The sequence below is a fragment of the Micropterus salmoides genome, unplaced genomic scaffold, assembly GCF_014851395.1.
Source record: "Micropterus salmoides isolate LMB-PRFRI ecotype aquatic unplaced genomic scaffold, ASM1485139v1 Ms_hic_scaffold_1, whole genome shotgun sequence".
NCBI lineage: Eukaryota > Metazoa > Chordata > Actinopteri > Centrarchiformes > Centrarchidae > Micropterus > Micropterus salmoides.
The window spans coordinates 8,339,255-8,361,294 of record NW_024040040.1 but is presented as its reverse complement, the minus strand read 5'-3'; the positions used below and the strand labels follow the sequence as shown (position 1 = coordinate 8,361,294).

At 40.4% G+C, this 22,040-nt stretch overlaps 1 protein-coding gene across 3 annotated transcripts in view; it reads right to left on the bottom strand.

Moving 5' to 3' along the window:
* The window catches only part of LOC119901085 (sodium-driven chloride bicarbonate exchanger-like), a 51,548-nt gene that overhangs the window by 25,044 nt on the left and 4,464 nt on the right, over positions 1 to 22,040 (bottom strand). For 2 of the 3 annotated variants that reach the window (XM_038716564.1, XM_038716556.1), the window contains exons 3-6: positions 7,319 to 7,400; positions 1,078 to 1,221; positions 751 to 889; positions 321 to 481 (exon numbers count right to left, since the gene is read on the bottom strand). In XM_038716564.1, coding sequence (XP_038572492.1) covers positions 321 to 481; positions 751 to 889; positions 1,078 to 1,221; positions 7,319 to 7,400 — 526 coding nt within the window. Of the gene's footprint in view, positions 1 to 320; positions 482 to 750; positions 893 to 1,077; positions 1,222 to 7,318; positions 7,401 to 22,040 lie in introns of all 3 variants that reach the window. The other variant, XM_038716547.1, reaches the window with a different exon arrangement.

Here is a 22,040-nt window from a genome sequence, read left to right as displayed (position 1 = left end):
AGCTATATTAGCTGAGTACTGCTGCACTGATCTTGAGCCTTTTTTAACAACTGCCCATCATGAGTCCGACAATTTTACAGAAGTGCAATGCCAAATCTACTCTTTCAAGTAAACGTATGTTGTCTGCTACACAATTATGTTAAGATATCTCGTTGTTTTAATTATCTGAGCTATTAGATGTTGAAAAAAAGGGACCCGAGGATGAAGCTTTGGGGAACTCCGCATGACATTTTTGTTCCCTCAGGTGTAGCACAGCCATATTTTAGTTTTAATCACTGAGCAAAACAAGACGTGACGCTTTTACATTCCCAAGTGTTCACCTGCGATCTCCTCCAGCGAGTTGGCCCTCATGTCCAGCATCACAGTGCCGTTCATGATGCAGCTGCGAAGCTCGAAAAGACTGTGTAGAGACAGAGTGGCTACGTAGGGTTTACTCCACCGCTCACCACCATCCTCAACATCCTCCTCGAACTTAAGCCACCTGCACATGTAAAAAACACAACTTAGTGAAAACATAAAGACATCTGTTTTTGAGAGAAGTACAAAAAATCATTTTATAATTTCCGATCCCAACACAGTGTGTGTGTTTCAAATTAGTTGTGCCTTGAGTTATAATAAATCCCTGGAGGTACTACGTAACTGTGATAAAAGCTTGCTGTGAGACACGAACAGCATTAAACGCTCAGGTGCAACAAAGGAAACACCACAGATGGCAAGACACGGCCCATGTGACTGACTACAGCGGTGTACCTGGCTGTCTCTTTCCATTCGGCGTCCTCACCCTCCCTGAGGCAGATTTCATCCAGCTCGGTGAACAGGGCGTGGGGGATGTGTTCCTCGTCGCCATCCTCTGTACCCAACAGAAACTGCACCCTCTGAGCGGGTGTGTCTGCTGCAGCAAATGGGACAGGCGAAGGCGAGTGGAGATATAGAAAGGAGGAGGAAAGGAATGACGCATGCGACAGAAAGATAAATAGAAGGTCATGTACACTGGTGAAACTGGCTTGAGTGAACTCAAAAACTTTACTTTTGCATATATTTTAAAGTTAATTGCTTCAGTCTATTTTGAAGACCTACTGTGTGAAGGGGATTCTCTCCCATCATCAGCTGAGGAGTCCCTCTCCTTGGACCTCTTCCTGTGTCTGTGTCCGTGGTGACGGTGACGTCTGTGTGACCTCCTGCCCAGGGGAACGTGAACCCCAATGTAGAGGGTGCGGTGACCTGGAAACAACATGCAACAGAGATTCTTTGTTAAACTCAAGACTACAGGAGTTTGATCTCTCCACCATCATCCATCTCATGTTTTCTGTTGTGTTGCTAGGAATACAAAGCTTCTTCTTCAAGGAAACTTATTGGGTAATCATGATTAGGGTAAATTTTGTTTAAACCTATACATAACACATAATGATATCAGGGCCAGTATTTATCAAACTTCTCAAAGTTAAACTTAAGAACGCTCTTAAGCAGTGATTCCTGTGAGTATGTCTGCAGTTGCCAGGGTGTATTTTGAAAGAGTAGAGTAGTTAACTAATTTGAAATAATAGAAATTATGATTTAATTTAAGAATTGGGTCATTTTGCCAACTCCAAGAGAGCCATGAGTATGCGTTAGACTATACTATGCATGAAACTTTTCATCCTCACTTGGACAGAAGTGTTACGGAGACCTTCAGCAGGACGAGCAGGTCAGATGACCATAGAGTGAGTATTTGTCATCTAACGCTATGTTTTGGCCAACAAAGTAGATAACATTATAGGCTAGCTGGTTGGGACTGGACTAATGTTGAGCTAACGTTAAGCCTCATTTGAAGCCAACTAAATAACAAGAGTAGTAGGTTGGACTGTTTTTTCAAGTTGCTTTTGGTAAACTTTATTCAGCAATACTAGTTCAGTGAGCGTTAGCTTTGTTGTACACAAAAGCCCATTCTGCTAGTATGTGTGTGTCTTGTTGCTGTATGTAAATTTACTAAATGCCCTGATGGTGACGACAGCACTATATCTCGCCTCTAATTCACCCATTTACACACACACTTAACACAGGTGGCATCGAGCTACCATGCAGGGTGCTGTGTCTTGCACTTAGACATGTGGACAGAAGAAGTTAGGGATCAAACCTCCATCTCCCTGATCAATGACCAGTGGACGACCCACTCTACCTCCTGAGCCACAGCTGCCACAATAACCAGAAGTGGCAGCCATACCCATAGTCATAGTGGAACCAGAAAAGCAGAACTTAACTAAACAACTGATATCTCCAGGCCCTTCTGTTCCTGTGCTTGTATAAAGATATATAATCATGAAAAAAACAGGAGACTGGGATTCTGAAAGGACAATGTGAGCACAAGGGCCTTTCTCTGATGTGTCTGTCTGAGCCTGTGCGCGTACACGCACACATGAGCGTGCATCTACAGGGTAAGATAATTCGTGTTGACTTTCTCTTCCTTTATTGCAGTCGAGTTGCCTGGCCGATGCTTCCTTCCCGCTGGCCCTCAGCTCAATGGCCGGACACAGACAAGACTATCGGACACCCTGTTCTCTTTATCTGCCTCTTGCACCATATGAGAGGCCACAGGGCGAGCTGACGCTTGCGAGCTACAAACTGGGGTCCATCATAGGATAATAAATTGGTTCCCTGTTTCATCTTTACTTCTTTTTTTACTATGAAGAAAGATTGCAAAGGGATTACTGTTAAAAATATATATTTTCTCTATTTACTGCTGTTAAATCACCAGAGTTATAATAATCATATAATAATCAATCAAAGATAATGCAGTAAAAGACAGAGCTCTTTGTAGCAAAGATAGAAATAAAACACAAGTTATTAAGTTTAGGTTCATTGTTGACATTTGAAATAGTAGTTTGAACTTATATATTATTTATATAAAATCATAACAACATTTATCAGAAAGTATCATGTCTGAAGGAAAGGCAACTATTGTGATGGTGCATTAAAATTAAGCCAATTATGTTACTTTTTTTTAGGTAAATTAACATTAAAGCCTGATTTACCATTTACTAGATTTTACATTTTCTACGTCCTACGCCCTTGAAGAAACATTAGGGAACCCCTTTTGCCTTCAAAGTTAAATCCTAACTCAATTTAAGCCACTTGGTTCAGAAATAAATGAGCTCATTCTGTTTATTGAGTTACAGTGATAAATCTGAGTATATTTTCATTTAGTCTGGGGGGGGGGGGGGGAATATCCCATTTGAATGACCTAAATTGTTTTCACTTGCTTGGAGACATGACTAATCACATTATAGCGCACAAATCAGATTTAAGCAAAGCACAGACATAACATGAATCACCTAAGAGCACAGTGACATCACAGTATCTGAAAAAAGCCACTCACTAAATACCTTCTACCAATAGGAATCCAGGTTAGAGGTTAAGAAAGGTCTAAGCGAATGTAATGAGAAACCTAAATATATGTCCAAATGTACCATTTGGGAGTGTGTTTGACTGTCAGTTTGCACAGCTGTAGATGCATTCATCCAGAGCAAACTGCTGTTAGCACTGTGTAAATTATGAAGCAGTAGAAGCAGAGGAGGGACTGACTTTGCACAATTTCACAATAAAAGGCACATTCCAGCAGACACGAACAATGAGGTATCCGAGAAAACCATAGGGATGGAGCACTAGAGCTTTAAAGTTCATGAGTCAAGACTCACGAGGGGAGGACTTAACAAAAATAGCTCGCCTCCTTCAGGCCTGAACTACTGCTGATGTCACTGAATGTCTTTTCTCTTTTCTTCTGTCGCCTCCTCTCAATAGCTTTCAGTCAGTCACGGCTTGAATTCATACAGTGATGTATGATGTGCTGACTTTTGGTGTTTCATATTGAGTCTTTGTGAGTGTATTCATGTATGCACTGCTTATCATGGCCAGTGAATACAGCAGTCCTGATTGGCTGGGTGTTGTGCATTCTCTTCACACAACTGGCTATGTGGCTCTGACATAGCAACACAGTCGCTGTTATAAATTGATTTTCAAAGCTGACAGTTACTGGCCTGTGACTTCTCCTACTTGTTGGGGTTGTAATGTAAAATGTATTACAATGGCGGCAAAACAAATTATACAATATACTGATCTCTGGAAAGTGCTGTGGTAAAAACTACTCTGACCAGCATTAGGCTGTCAGGCTATGAAGCTACTAGTCTCCATATTGATAATTTTTTGATAACTGCATGTCATTGATGATATTTTTTGAAATAGTGCATTTTGCTAGGGACTATTTTCCGCTGCAGATTAATCCATAGAGTGTGTGTTGGTAATATGGGAACATGTCACCCAGTGCAACAGTGAGGCTCACTGATTTTCACTGTTTGTAATAGTTTCTGGACAACAATGGAGCTCTATGGCACAGAGGAATATGATTTATTAGGCTTTGGATACACACACAATACTTGTTAGTAGAGTCAATTTATTGTTAGTTTCTGTCTTTTCACAGGATTTGCTGCCAATAAAAAATGTGTCGATAAAAATAAGTCATGTCCTTTCAAAAATTGGGATAGCCCCTATTTGATAAACATCAAAATTTTTCCCTTTTATTTCTCCTAGAGTAATTTAAAGGCTGAGAAAGTATTTTATTCTACACTATCTGACAGTATCATATATATGTATTCTTTAACTGCTTGTTCCAACAGCTGAGTGAAATTATCTGCAAAGACTGCATGTTTTATATTGCTGCATCATTCTGTGCCATAGACTTTGTTATATTATAATATTAAACATTGTATATTATATAATATAATACACTATCACTAGACTAATCCATTAAATCCCACACCTGTTTCTTCTTCTCTTTTTTTAACCATCTAACATAATTTCAACGGTAACATCTAGTAGTAAACCAATCTAGTGTTAGGAATTTAAATCCCAGATATTTGCACATGTATGGGAATGACGAAGCAGGTGAGTGTCGGGCTGAAAGGGGCTGCAGGGTTCAGAGCGAGATAACTTCAGAGGATCTCTTTCTCCTGCGTGGTGCTGACGCAGTGCCAGCGTTACCACAGTGCCAGACAGAGAGCTAGTCTGGGTCCTTGAGATGAAGTGAGCGAATTGAGTGTCAGAATCAAAGAGTGACATCTTTGCTGGCTGCCTTGGCAACAAAAATACAGCGGATACTGACGGAGGAACCAGTTAGTCAAGCATTATATAAAAAGGGCTTCATATGTTTATGTTACATTTTGTATTCTCCCATACCACCATCCTAACTTACACAAAAATGCACTGTTAAAAAAAAGGTTCCCCATAATAAACCCAAGTTACAAGTTATATATATCATCAATGATACATCTGATAGAGAGTTTACATAATAGCAGCAATAGTGAGGACAAATTGTAATTATTTCATCTAAGACATAAGAGACACTTTTAGTAGTGTAGCATAAAGCAAACAACATGTCATGTGGCAGCATTACATCCTGTGGCCTGATCCAAGATTCACATTTACTGAGTGATCTGGATAACCTGGCACTTTCTAGAATTTTATTTGGTATAATAAAGACATTACATTCAAATTTCAATGATCAACTAAACCATTATTCTGGTTAGTTGATTGCTCAGCGGCCAAGGTTGAATTTTACACATCAAAGTGTGATGTTTGGGAGTTCTACTGCAAATGTGGGAAAAAAAGGTTGTATAAAGAGTCTCCAGAGGGAGCTCAGTGAAGTCTGATAAATTGCTAAAACCAATGTCACTTGAGTCAGCATCTGAAGACAAGAAGTTTGAAGATGAGATAATATCTGTGGGTGTGGAGTGAGCTCACCAGGCCTCACCTCTGCTTGGGGTTTGCAGCTCGAGGCAACATTAGCCACTACTAGCATGACACATCTGAATCTGCAACTGAACTGCATTGAGGCTATTGTAGGCGCCAGGTTTTAACAGGGAAGAAGAATGTGTGGAATAATAAAGCCAAATCTCTGGCTCTGCTGCATCGATGTGATGCTTTTTTTAAACTGTCCACTGTTAGTCCGACACTGTTATAGGAGTACAATGCTAAATCAGCGGTGTACTATTTCAAACCCACTGATTCCTATATAAGGAAAACGTATTTTTGTCCTACATCAAAAGATAACAATCTCTTTCTTTTCAGCTGGATTCTTTTTTGAATATAACTGTGTACTGGAACAGCCACGTAGATCACGGTGGTGGTGGTGAATATAGTGGGTGGTGATAGAGTAGGGGATAAGATACATGCCTTTGATGTGGGAGACCCGGGTTCATATCCACTGTGAAACACCACTGTGTCCCTGAGCAAGACACTTAACCTGTACGACCTCTAACGTATATAGCAATTGTAAGTTGCTTTGGATAAAAGCGTCAGCTAAATGAATAAATAGAAGTGTATATGGACATTACCACATAAGTCTTTAATCGGGAGAGAGAAAGTGTTATTAATATATGTAATTATTTTTCTTTGCATTACCATAATGTGCAATTTCATTTCCATAATCCATAATATGCATAATTTAAATGCATTTAAATCCAAGTGGATAAGTAAACCCTGGAAAAGGTCTTTTAATATTAGTTCATGTTCTCGATTTGAGAGGAATTCCGGTTTTACTCAGCCAAGTTAAAAGCTCAGTGGACTTTTTTTTTCACGTTTTTGGAACAGGCTCATTGTCAATTCTGCATGCTGTTGGTGCAGAAAGTGTCATCTCTGTCTCTTTTACAATGAAATGCTGACGCAAACACGTGCACAGAATATAGCTCTCGCTCTTTGATGCTGCAGGATTCACATCAAAAAATATATCCATTTGTTTTAGACAGGTGGACAGGCGAGTAAGATCCGCTGTTAGTAATTCTGCTGTATTAGATATGTTTTTATGCTATGAAACTCTGCTATTGCTTGGCTGGGAATATATATATATACACCTCACATCTTGTCAGTTAAACTTGACTACAAAAGAAAGAAAATACACCTCTAAACAACAAAATGGGGCCATGATGCAACAATACCAACAAGAGTTTTCTTGTAAATGGTGGGTCAGCCTGTTGCATAATGTAACTCTGTCTGGCAAAATATCCCTAGTCATCAGGGCCATATCAGCTTCAGCCTGGAGTCTAACATGTATTATAGAAAACACTGTGTTACAAACCCTGTGTGTGGAGTTTGAAAAGAAATGGGCATTTACCTGGCATTAAAGTCTAATGTAGGATCCAGTGTATTTGGAGCTGTCACTTGCCCTAACTTTAAGGACGTGCAAAACTAAATCACTTGAGTGCCTATTTCTCTACTAAAAAGTATGGAGCGCAGCTGTAATGCCACTCTTAATTGTGTAATGTAAATGTTTATTTTCACTTATGGGTGTTACCTTCTAGCTCTTCCTTCTCAAAGTTAGTGTTGAGCATGGAGCGTGTGCCCCCGCGGTCCACCACTGCCTCCTCATCAGTTCTCTAGAAGAGGCACACACAGACACAGAGGATGAATATTTTGAGTGCAGCACAAAAATTTTAACACACAAGTTGACATGTATGGAGAGTTGACACAAGAGCCACCTAAGGCACCAATTTAATCAGTGTTATTATTGAACGTAAGTACAAATTGCTTGACGGACTTAATGATACATGTTCTCTCCTCGCTGAAGAAAAATCCATATTTCACTTAAATGCTACAAGTTGTTATGTAAGAGCACATTGAAAGCACACCCACCCTACCCGAGTGGGAGGTTGTGTCCTGAAATAAATACACACACACACACACACAGAAAATCTGAGCATTGTAAGGCTAAGTTCCACCGACTGTCACCAAGGCAACAAAAAGGCAGCCAATCAAAATTTAAAAAATAAAAAAATACTTCATCTGCTGAGTGCGAGACACCACATTTTTTTGAGTCATGATTTTAACAAGAATGCGTAATCACTGTGCGTACACCTTAACACGTGTGAATGTGCCGCCACCCACACTTCTGGCAACATGAATTTCTCGGGAACTAGAGCGACTGCAGACGCTGGATGTGTGTAGAGTGGAGAGAACAAAGGCTGGTGCTAATGGTTGCCACATAGTGCTTTTCTGGTTATGCCATGCTATAAATAGCTCTGACCTTGAGAAAATGAAAGAGGGGCTGGTGTTTGAATGCTTACTCTGCTTGTTAATATTTAATGAAAACGCTAGCTTGTTATTCATGGTGTTTGTTTCAATTGTTATTGTCATCGCCAGGATGGAAACTTCCGCATCATCTGATCCTGGGACAGACCCTGGTAAATTAAAACGTTCACACAGAAATACCGCACTACACAGCTAGATTCTCAGCTCTGATACTGTTAAAAATCAACACCTCATGCCCGCAGAGTTATTTTAGCTCTTTGGATCGTTTGGAGCAGTCGCCCTTGAGCCATGTCAGCTCTGTGAGTGGACCGACGACTGTCCAATCAACATGTGTTAACTCAAATTATGTGTCACTGAAAACCCAACCCAGGCTGGAGGGTTTAGTGATTGCATGAGGCTGCATGTATCCAGTCATTATCATTTAAGCCAGTGGACAGTGTTATTGACCATATCAGAATAGAGAGATGGCTTCCTGTGCCATTCAAAACCTCACCACCCAGGGAGCTGAACTATATATCTACATATCTCCAGGCCATGAACACCAGAACAAAACGTTTATCTCTGCCTCCTCCATCACTTTCTCCCTCCTCTCCTGACTCTGTCTCCCTCCAGTCTCTCAGTATGAGTGTGTTTGTTGTCCAGTCTCTGGTCCACTGTTTATCATTTAGATCATGTGTCCCCTGTCCTCTAGACGTCCTCAGTGAATTAGCTGCGGGTCTCCTAACTGTGTGCCTGTCCTGCATTAGGTCATTACTGTAAGAGCAATTATTTTTCACATTGTCTGAGTTGGCTTGTAGTTCTTTGGACAGTTCAGCAATGGTGGAATATAACCGAGTACATTTACTCAAGTACTGTACTTGACAATTTTGAGATAGTTCTACTTTACTCCTTACTTACTTACTAGTCTTTCAATTTTATCCTAAATTTCAGAGGTTAATATTTACTCCACTCATTTAACAGCTATAGTTACTCAACACGTTGCAGATTCAGATTACTCATTAAAAATAAAATCTAAACTATGATGTATAATTATAGATTAAGCTACCTGGCAGTATATAATGTAGTTGCAACATCAGCTATGCTTACACATAATGCATCATTATTATACTATATATTATTCTAAAATGGGTCATTCTGCATAATGAGTGCTGTATTAGGTATACTTTTATGATACTTTTACTTAGATTACGTTCTGATTCTGACCGCCTCATGCCACCTGTAGGCCAACCAACTACTAACAACCAACAAATAAACATTTTAACATTATATTAGTTTGATTTGTGGCTTCATTCACAAATGTTGTGGAAGTAAAAAAAACACAATAAAACAACATGATAAGGATAAAGGTATGAAACCACATTGTGAATGAACCAATGTTTTATAAGATTTGCGTATTCTTTAGGCTGAGATTTAAATATTTTCCATATTAAAGCAAGAATTCCCTTTTATAATTTCCCCCATACTTGCACAAGAACATGCAGAGGTGTAGCTGGAAAAGCTAAATGAGTTACATCATTATAATATGTCATCCGTGGCTGCGATCAAGCTGTTTGCAATTTGTTTTAGTTATTTCCCAATTAGACATGAGAATCTGTAGGGGATGACAAAGAGAAAAGATCAACACTTGAAAATCACTCTTAAGTAAGCTCATGATAGAGAGATATCTGTCCTAACCAAACTACATCCATCCTAATACTGGTGAAAGACGGCCCTAGGCACCACTGTGATCATGAAACAAACACATATTAATCACTCACAGCAGGTGGAGCACATTAAAAGCCCATTCATTTTTTGATAGTGCATGGTTTACCTGTATAATCTCACTAGGAAGCCCTTCACTGCACTTGATTGAAAGACAAAAGCATTGCATCAAAGGAGCTTATGTTGTACAGTGAGCACAAATGTCAGTGACTATATTGAAGACAAGATGACCACACACTAAGCTCAAACTATTTCATGATTACATCGACGTTCCAACCACACTTTGTCTTTTTGGTGGAGAGTTTATATATCAAATACAGTCTTAAATACCACCTGGTGGCAACTCACAATTGGTGACATTAAACTCACACCTGAGTTATTCATAAATAATGATTCAGCATTAGAAAGAAAGGTCCAACACACATAAACCCACATTAGCATCCATACATTTTGACAACAATATATGAAAACTATAACTCTTTAGAGCTTGTACCAAAATTATTCAAATGTCCAAATAGTTCAATTTAAAGAAAGCAGAGTAAAGTAAGGGCTATAGAGAAATGAACAAATGAGCCTGTATTAATTTAACAAGAAATATAGGGTTAAGGGCCATGGCTGAACAACTGCGAAACACAGTATGAAGACATTAGAGAGACTGTTTTGGTGTGGTAGTGTAAAGGTGAAAAGGATGACTCAGCTATAGAGGAATTAGGCATTTTTTGCACATGTAGGACACCGTGGTCAAGTCAGCCAGAATAAACATCGAAGTCTCCTTTGAGACTTTCAAAATAAAACTAGTGTTTAACATAGCAAAACAGCACGTGGTTAATGTTGTGAAATGTCGCAATTTGGTTAGGTTTAAGCAAATAAACTGGAATGAGCACTGAGGGATGTGGATGTATTAGTTGTTACCGCTATTTAAGGCTGTATCTGACCCTTGTCTTAAACTTGCCTTGAAAAAGAACATGCGTTGACAAAATATCAGTGATAAAATCAAAATAATTTACCAACACACAGCTTTTCTTAACCAGTCAGCAGGATTTGAATCAGCAGCTTTTCAGTCAATAACATCTGTAACTTCTTTGCTACAACAAATACCTCTGAAAATGTAATGTAAACAAGCGTATAGGTCTTGCTCTTGAAAATCTGAGGGCTACACTATATACTGAAAATAACAACACGGCGTATGTGTTACCATATTGTCACAAGCTAGAGGTGGCTGATGCTGGTCATCAATCTCTAATCCTGAGAGATTAAGCAAGAGAAGTGGTGGTACACCAGTCTCTCACACACAAAGACACACGCCCACACACATGGGCAAGCATGTGAGACACAAGCCGAAGCATCAAAGAAGTGTGCGTGGACAGATGCTGAGAATAGAGGAAGTACTCACTCTCTCATAGACATGCAAGCACACATACACAGGCCCAGTGAGGATTCATTATCAAGTCCCTGTAGACAGACTTCCCTAGATTTCCTCTGACAGATGGTTCATGGTAATCTGAAAGACATTTTCTCAGTGTGTTAATGTTGTCGTTGTCCATGCCTCTGGATTCCAATTCACGTCGAACCAACCCTCCACATAGATTGACCACTCCACACTATCTCCTGGGAGAGGAATCAAAGACACAATCAGAACCCAGGAGAGGTAATACACCAGTGCCAGGGTGGCCGAACTAAATAAAGAACTGGCCTATCAACTAATCTTATCTTTTTCCCCCCTCGTGCTAGTGACGGCAGCAAAGATGTGAGTGTTTGTGACAAGCCTGGGAGAGGAGCAGGGGGTTGGCACTACCGGTTGGTTGCAGGTCCCCTGGGAAACTCCCTCAGTCTCAGTAACGCACTGTGTCTCCCTGTCCAAAAACCCCTGAGAACTACAAACATCTAAATACAGCATTCATAGCATGCAGTTCAAAGCTCCAGCATGAGTACCACCTGATGGCAACAGGATGAGGATTTGAAAACCACTGCTGCATTAGAGTGAATCAGACTAGTTGAGTGTAACCTCCTCTGTCTATCCAATACATGTCTAACAAGTAATGTGATAGCCATCTCTCAAGTCCTCTATATCCTTCCTGCTTCTCCCCTCCATTGGCACTGCAGTGGTCACTGCAATAGGGCAGCTGTAATTCACTGTATATAGTAAAAAACTTAACGAATGTGGTGCAATGATTAAATTATTTACTAAGTTTGCTAAGTTGTTCGTGTGGTATTTAGAGTTAAGTTGAATGGCCACACAATAAAAAAAATACATTATAGTTTGATACCTTCATCTTGAAAGTATGCCAGTTATGTATTTGAGCATGTAAACACCATATCCTGGTTTCAGAAACCAGAAATCAAGTTTCTGATCACTCTCTGCCATGCTCGCAGGTAAATCATCAACTCAAGTTAAGCAGTAACTGATCAGATCATCAACATGCTCAAATAAATGGAAAGTTTGCCAATTTTTTTGTAGTTATTATTTGATTATATAATATTTTGTCACTCATTTTTCATTACCAGTGACTGACTGGAGAAGTCCAGGTAGCCAGAAACCACGCTGTGCTCATCTTTAACTGCAGTGGTGTACTGATGAAAAAGAGACACATGTACATATAACTGAGCAAACACTAACGACCGTAATTAGAGTATTGAGGGATCAAACATGTCTGCACACAGCTGATCAGAAACCTGGATACTTTTATAATCACGTATACAGGAATATTAAGTTAGTTTTTCATATTCCATGTAAAAGGCATATTCCGGGGTAGGATGAAAACCAGGATAAAGCTCATAACCAGGACACTAATATGCACATAAACACACGTAACATCTCATTTTCTTAAACCAGGTCTGCCTTTGATGACCTCTAGACTTCTTTTTTAAAAGCAAAGCTTGTTCAAAACCTCAAAATAAACCCCAAAAAGACTAAATGTATGCATTTAACAAGAGCACAGACCTTAGCTGTTCCTACTCTGACCCATACGTTTAATGAAAATCTCATACAGTAAATACAATACAGCTTTAGAAATAGATGTTTTTTTGACAATTGAACAACATTCTCTAAAATTTTAAATTCAAATTGACTTCTGGTACCAGAGCTGAGGTTTCTCTCTCTAAAAAAGAAAAGCATGAAACAGTCCACTATACTGTCTACACATGCTTATGAAGAGAAAGTATGACTCATGCTGCTGCCATTAAACCACTGCATGCTGGATTTACCGTAGTGCCATTCGATCTATTACTCAAGACAGCTATTGCACTCACCACTGTGAGTTATATGAAAAGGTCACACCCGGAAGGCATCATCATACCTTTGCTTTCATTTATAAGGCCTTAGGATATGAGTTGCTGATATATTCAACATCCTTAGTGGAACTCAAAGTGAACAAGAGTGACAACCAGATTACAGAACTGGTTAGCTTTAAAAGTTCCTCATACCAGCTGTGATATGGGAAAAACTACTTTCCAGTAACACCTTACTACTGGAATAACCTGCAGTACAAACTCAAGTTAGGGAGACTCATTGCCCTGAGGGTATTTAATGTTCTACAGACTGATATCTTAATAATATTTGTTTAAATTGTTGTCTAATTGATGTTGCGTTTATGCATTGTGTTTGTTGTTTTTAGCTCTCTCTTACAAAAGAGATCTTGTATTAGATCCTACTGTACCCTATCTGATGCCCGTTTCTACCCCAATCTATGCATTTTCTGATAATAAAAAGTCTGCAAGAATATATTTTTCTCATATATATTTACAGGCTATTTCTGCTGCTCACTGATGAACTTTGGAGCATTTTCCTTTGCTTATTTGCCCCTCTCCCTGGATCTGTATGATTTTATTAGGAGGTCAGGAGTTTTTACAATTTTGGCTGTTTTCCTGAAACAAAAGGAAAAGAGTGAATTTGAAAGCATTCATGGATTTATTTCTGTATCCTTTACTCTTTCCCTAACAACACCAGTTTATCTGAAATATTGACTGTCCTGTACATCTAAACCTAATGCTATGCCCCTCTCTTCTCTGTCTCAAACAAAGCTTTACACTGCTCAGTATGACAGATGAGCCAGAATCACCCAGAGAGTCGCATCCCTGCTCACCAATCTGGGTTGAGATTAATCTGCCAGCCTTTATGGCAGGATAAAACCTTGTCACTGACCATGGGATCAGTGATGGAGGGCCCAGCGTGGTGGAGAGAATTAAATAAGCCGTTTCTCGGTTGGTCCGCTGGTCGGTCGTGAAGGCTTCAGGGCCTTCAGAGCACGTGACCACGACTCCAGGGGAGTCGGGATGGGAGAGGTGGAGGAGGGGTAGACATGTGACCAGCATGATGAACAGAGACGTGCCAACATAACATGAATGTATAGTGTCTAGATTTTTTCACCATAAGCTTCTGTCCTTTGCAGGTTATTGATTTGCTTCTGTGTGTACATAGTCCTACACACCCATTTATTAAATGTGGAGAAAATAGCATGCACAGATATACAGTGCTGGCTCCACATATACTGCCCATACAGGATCATGCATAGGACCGCTAATGCATACAGTCCCTTTAGCAGGCAGTGGTGTGATGGGGAGGAGTGGCGTGGATGAATGAGCACAGGGGAAGAAGAGCAAACGGCTTCAGGCCTAGGAACGAACCGCAGACCAGAGGATGTTCTAATGTCACACAATGTTAAGACTGCATGTGTGTGTTCATGTATGTGTGCACAGCATTTGTGCAGTGATGGAAAGTAGAGCATCATGACCTTCATGAAAAAAGCTGATTTTGATTCAGTGTGCACTCTTCAGATGTATGCAGTAGAGATTCAAAGTCAATATCCTGCACTAGCTTAGATTTTCTGGTTCAAGAATTTACAGTCGGTTTTTTGTAATGTAAGAAGAAACACAGGGAAGAAACTCATGTGGATTTTGTGTTAGTAAAACATGTCTTAAAGCACTACAAGATAACTTTTGAAATAAGAAAAAAACACAATCTCCCCATTACAAATGAAAAGTTCTATTCATACACAAAAAAACGTGCACTACTCAAGAGTTTTGCTGCTACAGCCTTAATTGGTCTAGTATGACCAGCAGCTTTTAGTAGCTAATGTTAGCAAACTACATACACGATGTGTAACAAAGCAAATTTATGAATATTCTATAACCAAATAACTAAATCTGTTCAAACTTTAGCAGAAAATTGTGTGATCATGTAGGACCACAGCTCTAATAATAAGAAGCTGATTGAGAAAAGCGTTTTCAGGGCCTTTAAACTTCCTATTTAACGTACTCTTTCCCAAAATGCATAATATTACCTGCTACTTCAAGGGAAATGTCAACCGATTTTACACCACGTCTGTTTCTAGCTGTTAGGGAATACTACTGCAAATGTAATAAGTCCAATAAATGTCCTCAAGCGATGTCACTTGAGTCAGCATCGACTGGGGCTGAAGACTACAAGTTTAAAAATGAACACAATGTGGGGAAATAGCGTTTGAAAGAAGTGAGTTCATCAGACCTGTAACCCACATTAATCACATTAGCTGCTGCCAGTATAACACACCCTAATCTGTGTGAAATTTCGGTTGTCAAGTTGCATTGTGGGTAATGAGCATTGTTGCAAGTTGTATTGTTGCATTGTTGGTAAGGAATTTGGGTCTTTTAATATGCAAAAGTAATTCTTCTGCATAAAGTTCATGCCCAGTTCTATAGCCTGAATAAAGGCAGTTTATCTTTCAAACACTTTTCCTGAGAATACCTTGACCTAACAATAAAAGTCTACTTTTTTTCCCCTTGGCAGCCACAACATATCAAGTGACAAAAAAAATCTCTACAATAGCACGAATACCAAAATCCTTCACAGGATTACCACCGGTGTTCCCTGGAAGTACTGGATCTAGAGTTACAAGTCTAAGCATGCTCAGGTTTCCCACAGGTTGATATATTATTTGTGGTGCTTGTAACCAAGCTGCATGTATGTGGGGGGGCTGCAAAAGCCACTGAATTAGCACACTAACTACCAACTGCACTTAAAAGCACCATTCTTGCAGACCTTTTAATCAATCTGCTCTTGGAAGTGCATTTGCAGACAGGGCCACCCAGATAAATTCAATCCACGGGGAAACACCGAAGGCATTTCTAAACCAATTCATCCACCACCTCTCAACACCTGATTCCACACCTCAGGCTGCTACACGTGCAGTCCGTGTCCCAACCACTCTTCCTAATGAGTTTCATGTCTGACATTGTTAAACAGTGCCTGCAGAGAATCGAGTGATTGACCCAAAAGGGCCAACAAAGCCAGTGTGTCCTCGGGATCACCAGGCAGCCACCACCCTAGCTTTTGTAAACACATCTGGTGACCACTGGTAAACAGAAAAAGAACCAGCTATCGTGGGACAGGATATATATAATATATCATATCCAAATAGAACAATCTGTCCTTTTACCTGCACATACACTCGCTGAATAATAATCCTAGTGACTGCAGCGAGAAAAACTGAATATTCATAGCATCGTTTTTGAACTGACATTGATGACAAACACTTCTGCTGTTTACCCTTTGCATAATCCTGTCCACAACATCTTGTGGGGTATTTTCAACAGATACAGTGTCTGCTTGAACTCAGAGGATGCTTTCTGGACATCTTGCTCCAAAAACACAAGACTCACTTCATCACATCTTACACACATCTCTAAATCTCCTCTACAGTGTGCTCCAGTTTCCTCCCAACTCTGACCTCTTTGTGATGGTGCAGTTCGAGGTGAATGCCACTCAGTTGAAACTCTCACAACGGCCAGTCAGCATTTGTTGACATGTAGACCACCCTGCCACAGCTGCAAACCGGACAGCAGATGTAAGACTGTAATTCGGCTTGTCATAGCAGCGTACAGCCTGGAGCTACTGTAGTGACAATTAATGGGGCACTGATTTTGTTGACTAATGTTGTTTGCATGAATGCAGAAATTGTTACAGGGTACTTTTAACAACCATCAAAGGCATTTTGATGAAGCCTTTGCACTTACAAACGTGAGGCGGAACATCCAATCGCAGAGCTTTAAATTACGTCACGTGCCCCGCTAATGGTGGGCAGAAGCTAAAGATTACAGTGTTGAGAAAACGGTATTACAGTTTAAAGTGTAACTACTCAACCCCTACACCCACCCCCCACCCCCTAACATATAAATACTGTCAACAGTGTGGACAGTATTGAGTAGGAAAGACTGTGAGCTTGCTACACAGTCTGCTAGTAGCAGCAGAAATACTATACTTCCACTACTTTTAAGCTAGCAGTTCACAGTGTTTATAAGTGTTAGTGTTTGGGGAAAATTTAGATCCCGTTCATATCCCCTATTCTGTCACTCTTCACCTCTCGTACCTCTACTGAAGCCTCACAAGCTAATGTTAAGCTAGCATTTTAAATTGCTCTGACCCACAGAAGTCTTCGGTGAAGACGCAGACAGGGGACTGAGATCACTGTCACAGCTTTCAAATTCGTAGGTGTGTGGGTTCATGGTTCATACAGTTCTTTGGTTTGTTACGGGGGCGTGTTCAAGTTTAAAGGGGGTGTTAAGTTGCTCTTTAAATCAGTTCACTTTAATTTTCTGGGTAACATTTGGGCAAATTCAACAACTATGGTGCAGCGACAGATCGTTTTGATTTTCACTAGCCCTCTGATTTGAACCTCTTACTGGCTTTTTCTCCACACCAACAGTTGCAAGACTCATTGGTATTATTGTATCATAAATCGTCCACCACGCCAAACTGGTGGATACACGGAAACTAAACAATGTAGAGAAAGATTACTGCTTCCCATTTAGCTCTCAAATACCACACAATTATTGTACAAGAGTCTGGCCAATTGATGCGAGGATGAAAACTGCTTTCAAACTAATGCTTTGGCTTTCAGTAGAGACACAGAGACATTGCATTTGGAATAAAGACTAGTCTGCAAAACAAAAATGAAAGCAAATTTCATCATTTAATTTCACATGAAACCTTTCACATTTCTACCAGCTCATGGGAATGAAAACACAAGACATAATGGGAAATAATAATGTCCGTAAATGCAACACTAGCTAAGCATATTAACTATCCAGCAATGTTATCTTTCATACATGACTAGTTCTAAAACAACAGGGAGGATGTCTTCAAGTGTCAACAGCAGATTTGTCTGAGAGCTTATATTCCAATTTCATGGCCAGTATAAATCACAGACCTATTGATTCTCACAAGCTCCTTTCCAGGAATCTGTGCACATTATCACATCACTCTCAGAGAAGCAGAAATGTGACCTCATTTCTACCTTCTTTAGGGGTCTCTCTTGAGGCTTTCACAACAGCTGGGGTGATGATAATTTACGTGAACATACCTTGAGATCTAGGCCAGGAGGTGTACTGTAAAAATCATATCATATGTAGTAAGTTGCATACAGGTTCCACAGTAAGCCCAGAAAATACCCAAATAACAGGTGGTGTTGCATGCACTCAGTAAGACTGGGTCTTAATGTCAATCTGTCTATTTACTTTCAATCTGCTTAAGTGGACTTTCTACGTGTGCTAAGAGCCAGAGTGATTCTATAGCTTGTAGCTAGCTAAGAGGGGACATGGATTATCAGCAGCTGTACAAGCTCTGTGATTGGCTGGCAGCGTCTGTTGTCATGGTTTTCATCCCTACAGATGGCCACGGTTACTGTGGCAATGGCAGCAGGCTCAGCATCGGTAGCATCACAGGGAAGAATATGCTAAGGAACACCTCTGCATCATCACTTCTCTCTAACCTTGTCGGACATAGGGAGATAAGTGTGAACACTGCAGCAAGGGAGGTTGAGGTTTTTAAAAGCTAGCAGGTAGTAAAAACTTTCTGCATGTCCTAAAAGACCAGAAAAATATACACGAAAAAGTGCACAAACAAACACACAAACAAATCCAATGTTCCTGGCTTTTGTTAGCCTGTTTCTCCCTCAGAGATCACCAGTACAGCGGGCATAAGCTCCTCTCTGCCCTAGAATGACAGCCCCATCTGTCAGCCAACCTCCAAGGGACCTTTTGCGCGCACATCAGTAGAACTCTCAGCGGTAAGATCACATGCAATCTTTTTCCTGCTAATATTGTTAGAATTATAATATTCATATTAGATATTATAGTATCTACTGTAGATACTGTTTGACCTCAATTTCACAATAGTGCATCCAAATCTGTCCAAAACTTGACTAGTTAACAAATGTACATTTTTGTATGTTGCCAAAATTGACACAAGACACAAGTGGTCCAATTTGAATTAAAGCAAAGTTAAAGAAATGCTCACCCTCTTGCAGCTTGAATATTTTTGAGTGCAAGATCAGAGTAACCTACCTGATAAATAAATCCTCTATTGTGGTCCACTGAGAGCATGGTGTGCCTCCTTTAAGGTTGGGGCAGGATGCCCGCTAACTCCCCTTGTGCTTGCGGCAATGGTAAGATGAGAGGCTAAGGCTCAGGGCCTGAGCCCCACTCTGGACTCAGAGTGTGTTTTTGTGATAGTATATGAGATTCAGAAAGAATAGATTGAGTCAGATTCCTTGTTGGGCTATTAGTCAAAATCTCTCCTCTCCTCAGTCGCTCTGCTCTGCCGCTCTTCCCATACTGGAATATGGCAACAGCCTCACTCCAAAAGCCCCACGAACACAACTCAGCCCTGCTCAGCACAGCTCTGTCTCTGCCTCTGTCCTTCCCTCTGCCTCCAACGGCTTTCATCCAGGGTAGCATCAAATGTTTCTGACAAGCATCCATCCGCCAATCCCCCCAGAGATTAGCGCTCTGACATCACCGATGCTGTGCCGTGCACAGTTCTGCTCTGCTGAGCCTCCGAGCTCTGTAGCTCGGTTACCTAAGAGAAGCCTTAGGTCGCAGGGAGTCCAACAACGGCATCCTGTACAAGGGGTTTCACACAGCCCTGGTACATCTCACTGCTACATGTGCTGTGGTCACTACACACCTCAAGCAGAAGAAGCAGTGAGCAGGGTTGGCGTTCTAGTCTTACTGTATACGGTATGTGGATCTTTAAGTGCTAGCGTCTGTGTGTGTGTGTGTGTGTGTGTGTGTGTGTGTGTGTGTGTGTGTGTGCGTACGTGCGTGTATCGGCACAACCTACCTGGGGCAAAGAAGCTGCTCTCTGGCTGCTGTGCATTGTCAGCGAAACTACGATCGAGGCATGGTGTGCTAGAAACAGATACGGAGGAACAAGCGACTATTTCTGCTGCACTGCCGGAGATGACTGTTAAATTACAATAACGCTGTCTTTGTGGTTTAATGTCATCTGATCGTTCACAAAAGTTTTCAACAGCAAAGACATCGCTTGTAATATTCACAGGAGAATATTTGACAGCCACATCACACTTAACACTGCACAATCTAATTGTCAACATGCCTCTCTCTCTTCATCTTGCCATCTGTCTCTCACGTTCTCCATCCAGCTCTGTACCCTCTCCCTTTACCTACCTCCATCCTCCTCTCCACTGGCACCGCTATAATTAACCATGGAAAGGAGCACAGCCGGCCTAGGCTCCTAGCTGCGGTGGGGAGGCTTCCTGCCTGCCCGCCTGCCTGCCAGTTTTGCACAGTTGGATCACCAAATCAAACAGACATTTCACACTGATCCAAGAACAGCACGTTCAAAAGAACAAGCTTGGGCAACTCCAGCAGACTTCCTCCGTCTGTTCTCACTGATCTTCTTCAACCCAGCCAATCAACCAGCCCTAACTGGACAGCCTGGCAGAGAGCCTGCTGTTATGTCAGGGTTGCGAAGTCTAGCAAATGTCCAAGTTATATCCAGGACCAGGTCCACTTGAGTTCAAGAAAAGAAGTGGTTGACAGGGGTTTAAGACTACAGGTCAATGCCCAACACTTCTCATACTGGTGCAAAATTAAACAAATACATCTAAAACTTTTTTTCAATAGGTTTAGAGCAGCAGAAATGTTTCGAGGAATCCCAAAGTAGTGCCCAAAGTTCAATTCAAACCCGTTACAAGAGGTTAGTCAAGAAAGAGTCCAAGTTGTCATAACAGAGTTCCCCAGATAGGATTCAAGATCAAGATTATAAATCAAAGGCTAATGCACTGAAACTGTCTGCACCATGTCTTTTTCTGGAGCAAATCATCAGAGAGATTTAAAGTATGTCCACGAACTACCTTATTTAATCTAGCATAAAAACTAGTATAAAAATAATTTTCATTAAGAAATTGCTAAAGGTTCCCTCAAAGAGCATGTAAACATACTTCCTGACTTGACAATAAGCAGCTTTGTATGCCATACAATTTGATATTTTCAGTAGATGTACGTGGTTAAGCGAGGGACATGAGAAAAAAAATCTTGTATAAATTGAAGATTAAAAGATTAGCACTGAGTTTGCAGTACTGTGTTTGTGTGTTTATTCATAGTTCTGAGCTCATCTATCTATGACACTTGGGAGCATCACGGTAACACCTGCTTTATCCCATTTTTGCTTTGACAATCCTAATTCATTAAACTATGTATCACAAAAGGCACCTTAAGTTGCTTTATATGTATCTGTGAACACATTGTACATTTGATTTATCTACTGCTCTTGAGAGAAAACGTTTCCTTAAATTCCATTAATCTAACAAGTAACCTTGACTACTAAGGAGTACAATGGTTAACTCTGCACTGAGAAACATCCCTGCATCCTCACAATATTAAGATAAAAAACTAAGCTTTAAGTAAGTGAAGTATCCACAGTGAGGCCACTGGCAGACACTTTGTGCTCAGCCTTGTCCTCTGCCTGGCTAACAGCCCACAGTTGCATAAGCAATATTCTGTCAGAACAGATGACATGCATGGATCAAAACTCTTCTCTACGGCTGGCTCAGTTGTCTGCTTACACTCAAATCTTGTGAGCTCTTTCAAGCCATTTCACTTCATTCCTATTATCTATCATAATTTATTTACTCAACGTGTTCCTCAGCCTTGCGTGGCTAACAGATGCATAATAACATGGGTGACAATTGTGATCTAAAAATATGCAACATCTGCTAAACAAGCTGGTTAATTAAAGATATAAACCAAATACAGCTGTGCAAGATTACTGTAGATTATAGATTAGAAAACATGGATTTACAGCATAATGTGATCACACTTTTGCAATCAGAGCCATCAGGAAAACATAACAGCCTGCCTAAAACCTACCTAATCTTTAACTTTTTTAACGTCTTCAGTGGAAGCAGAAGTAGAAGATCCTCCAAAACATCTAAACACATCTACACATCTAAAAATACGCCAATACAAGTAAAGGTCTTGCATTCAAATTAGGTAACTAGTAAAGTAAA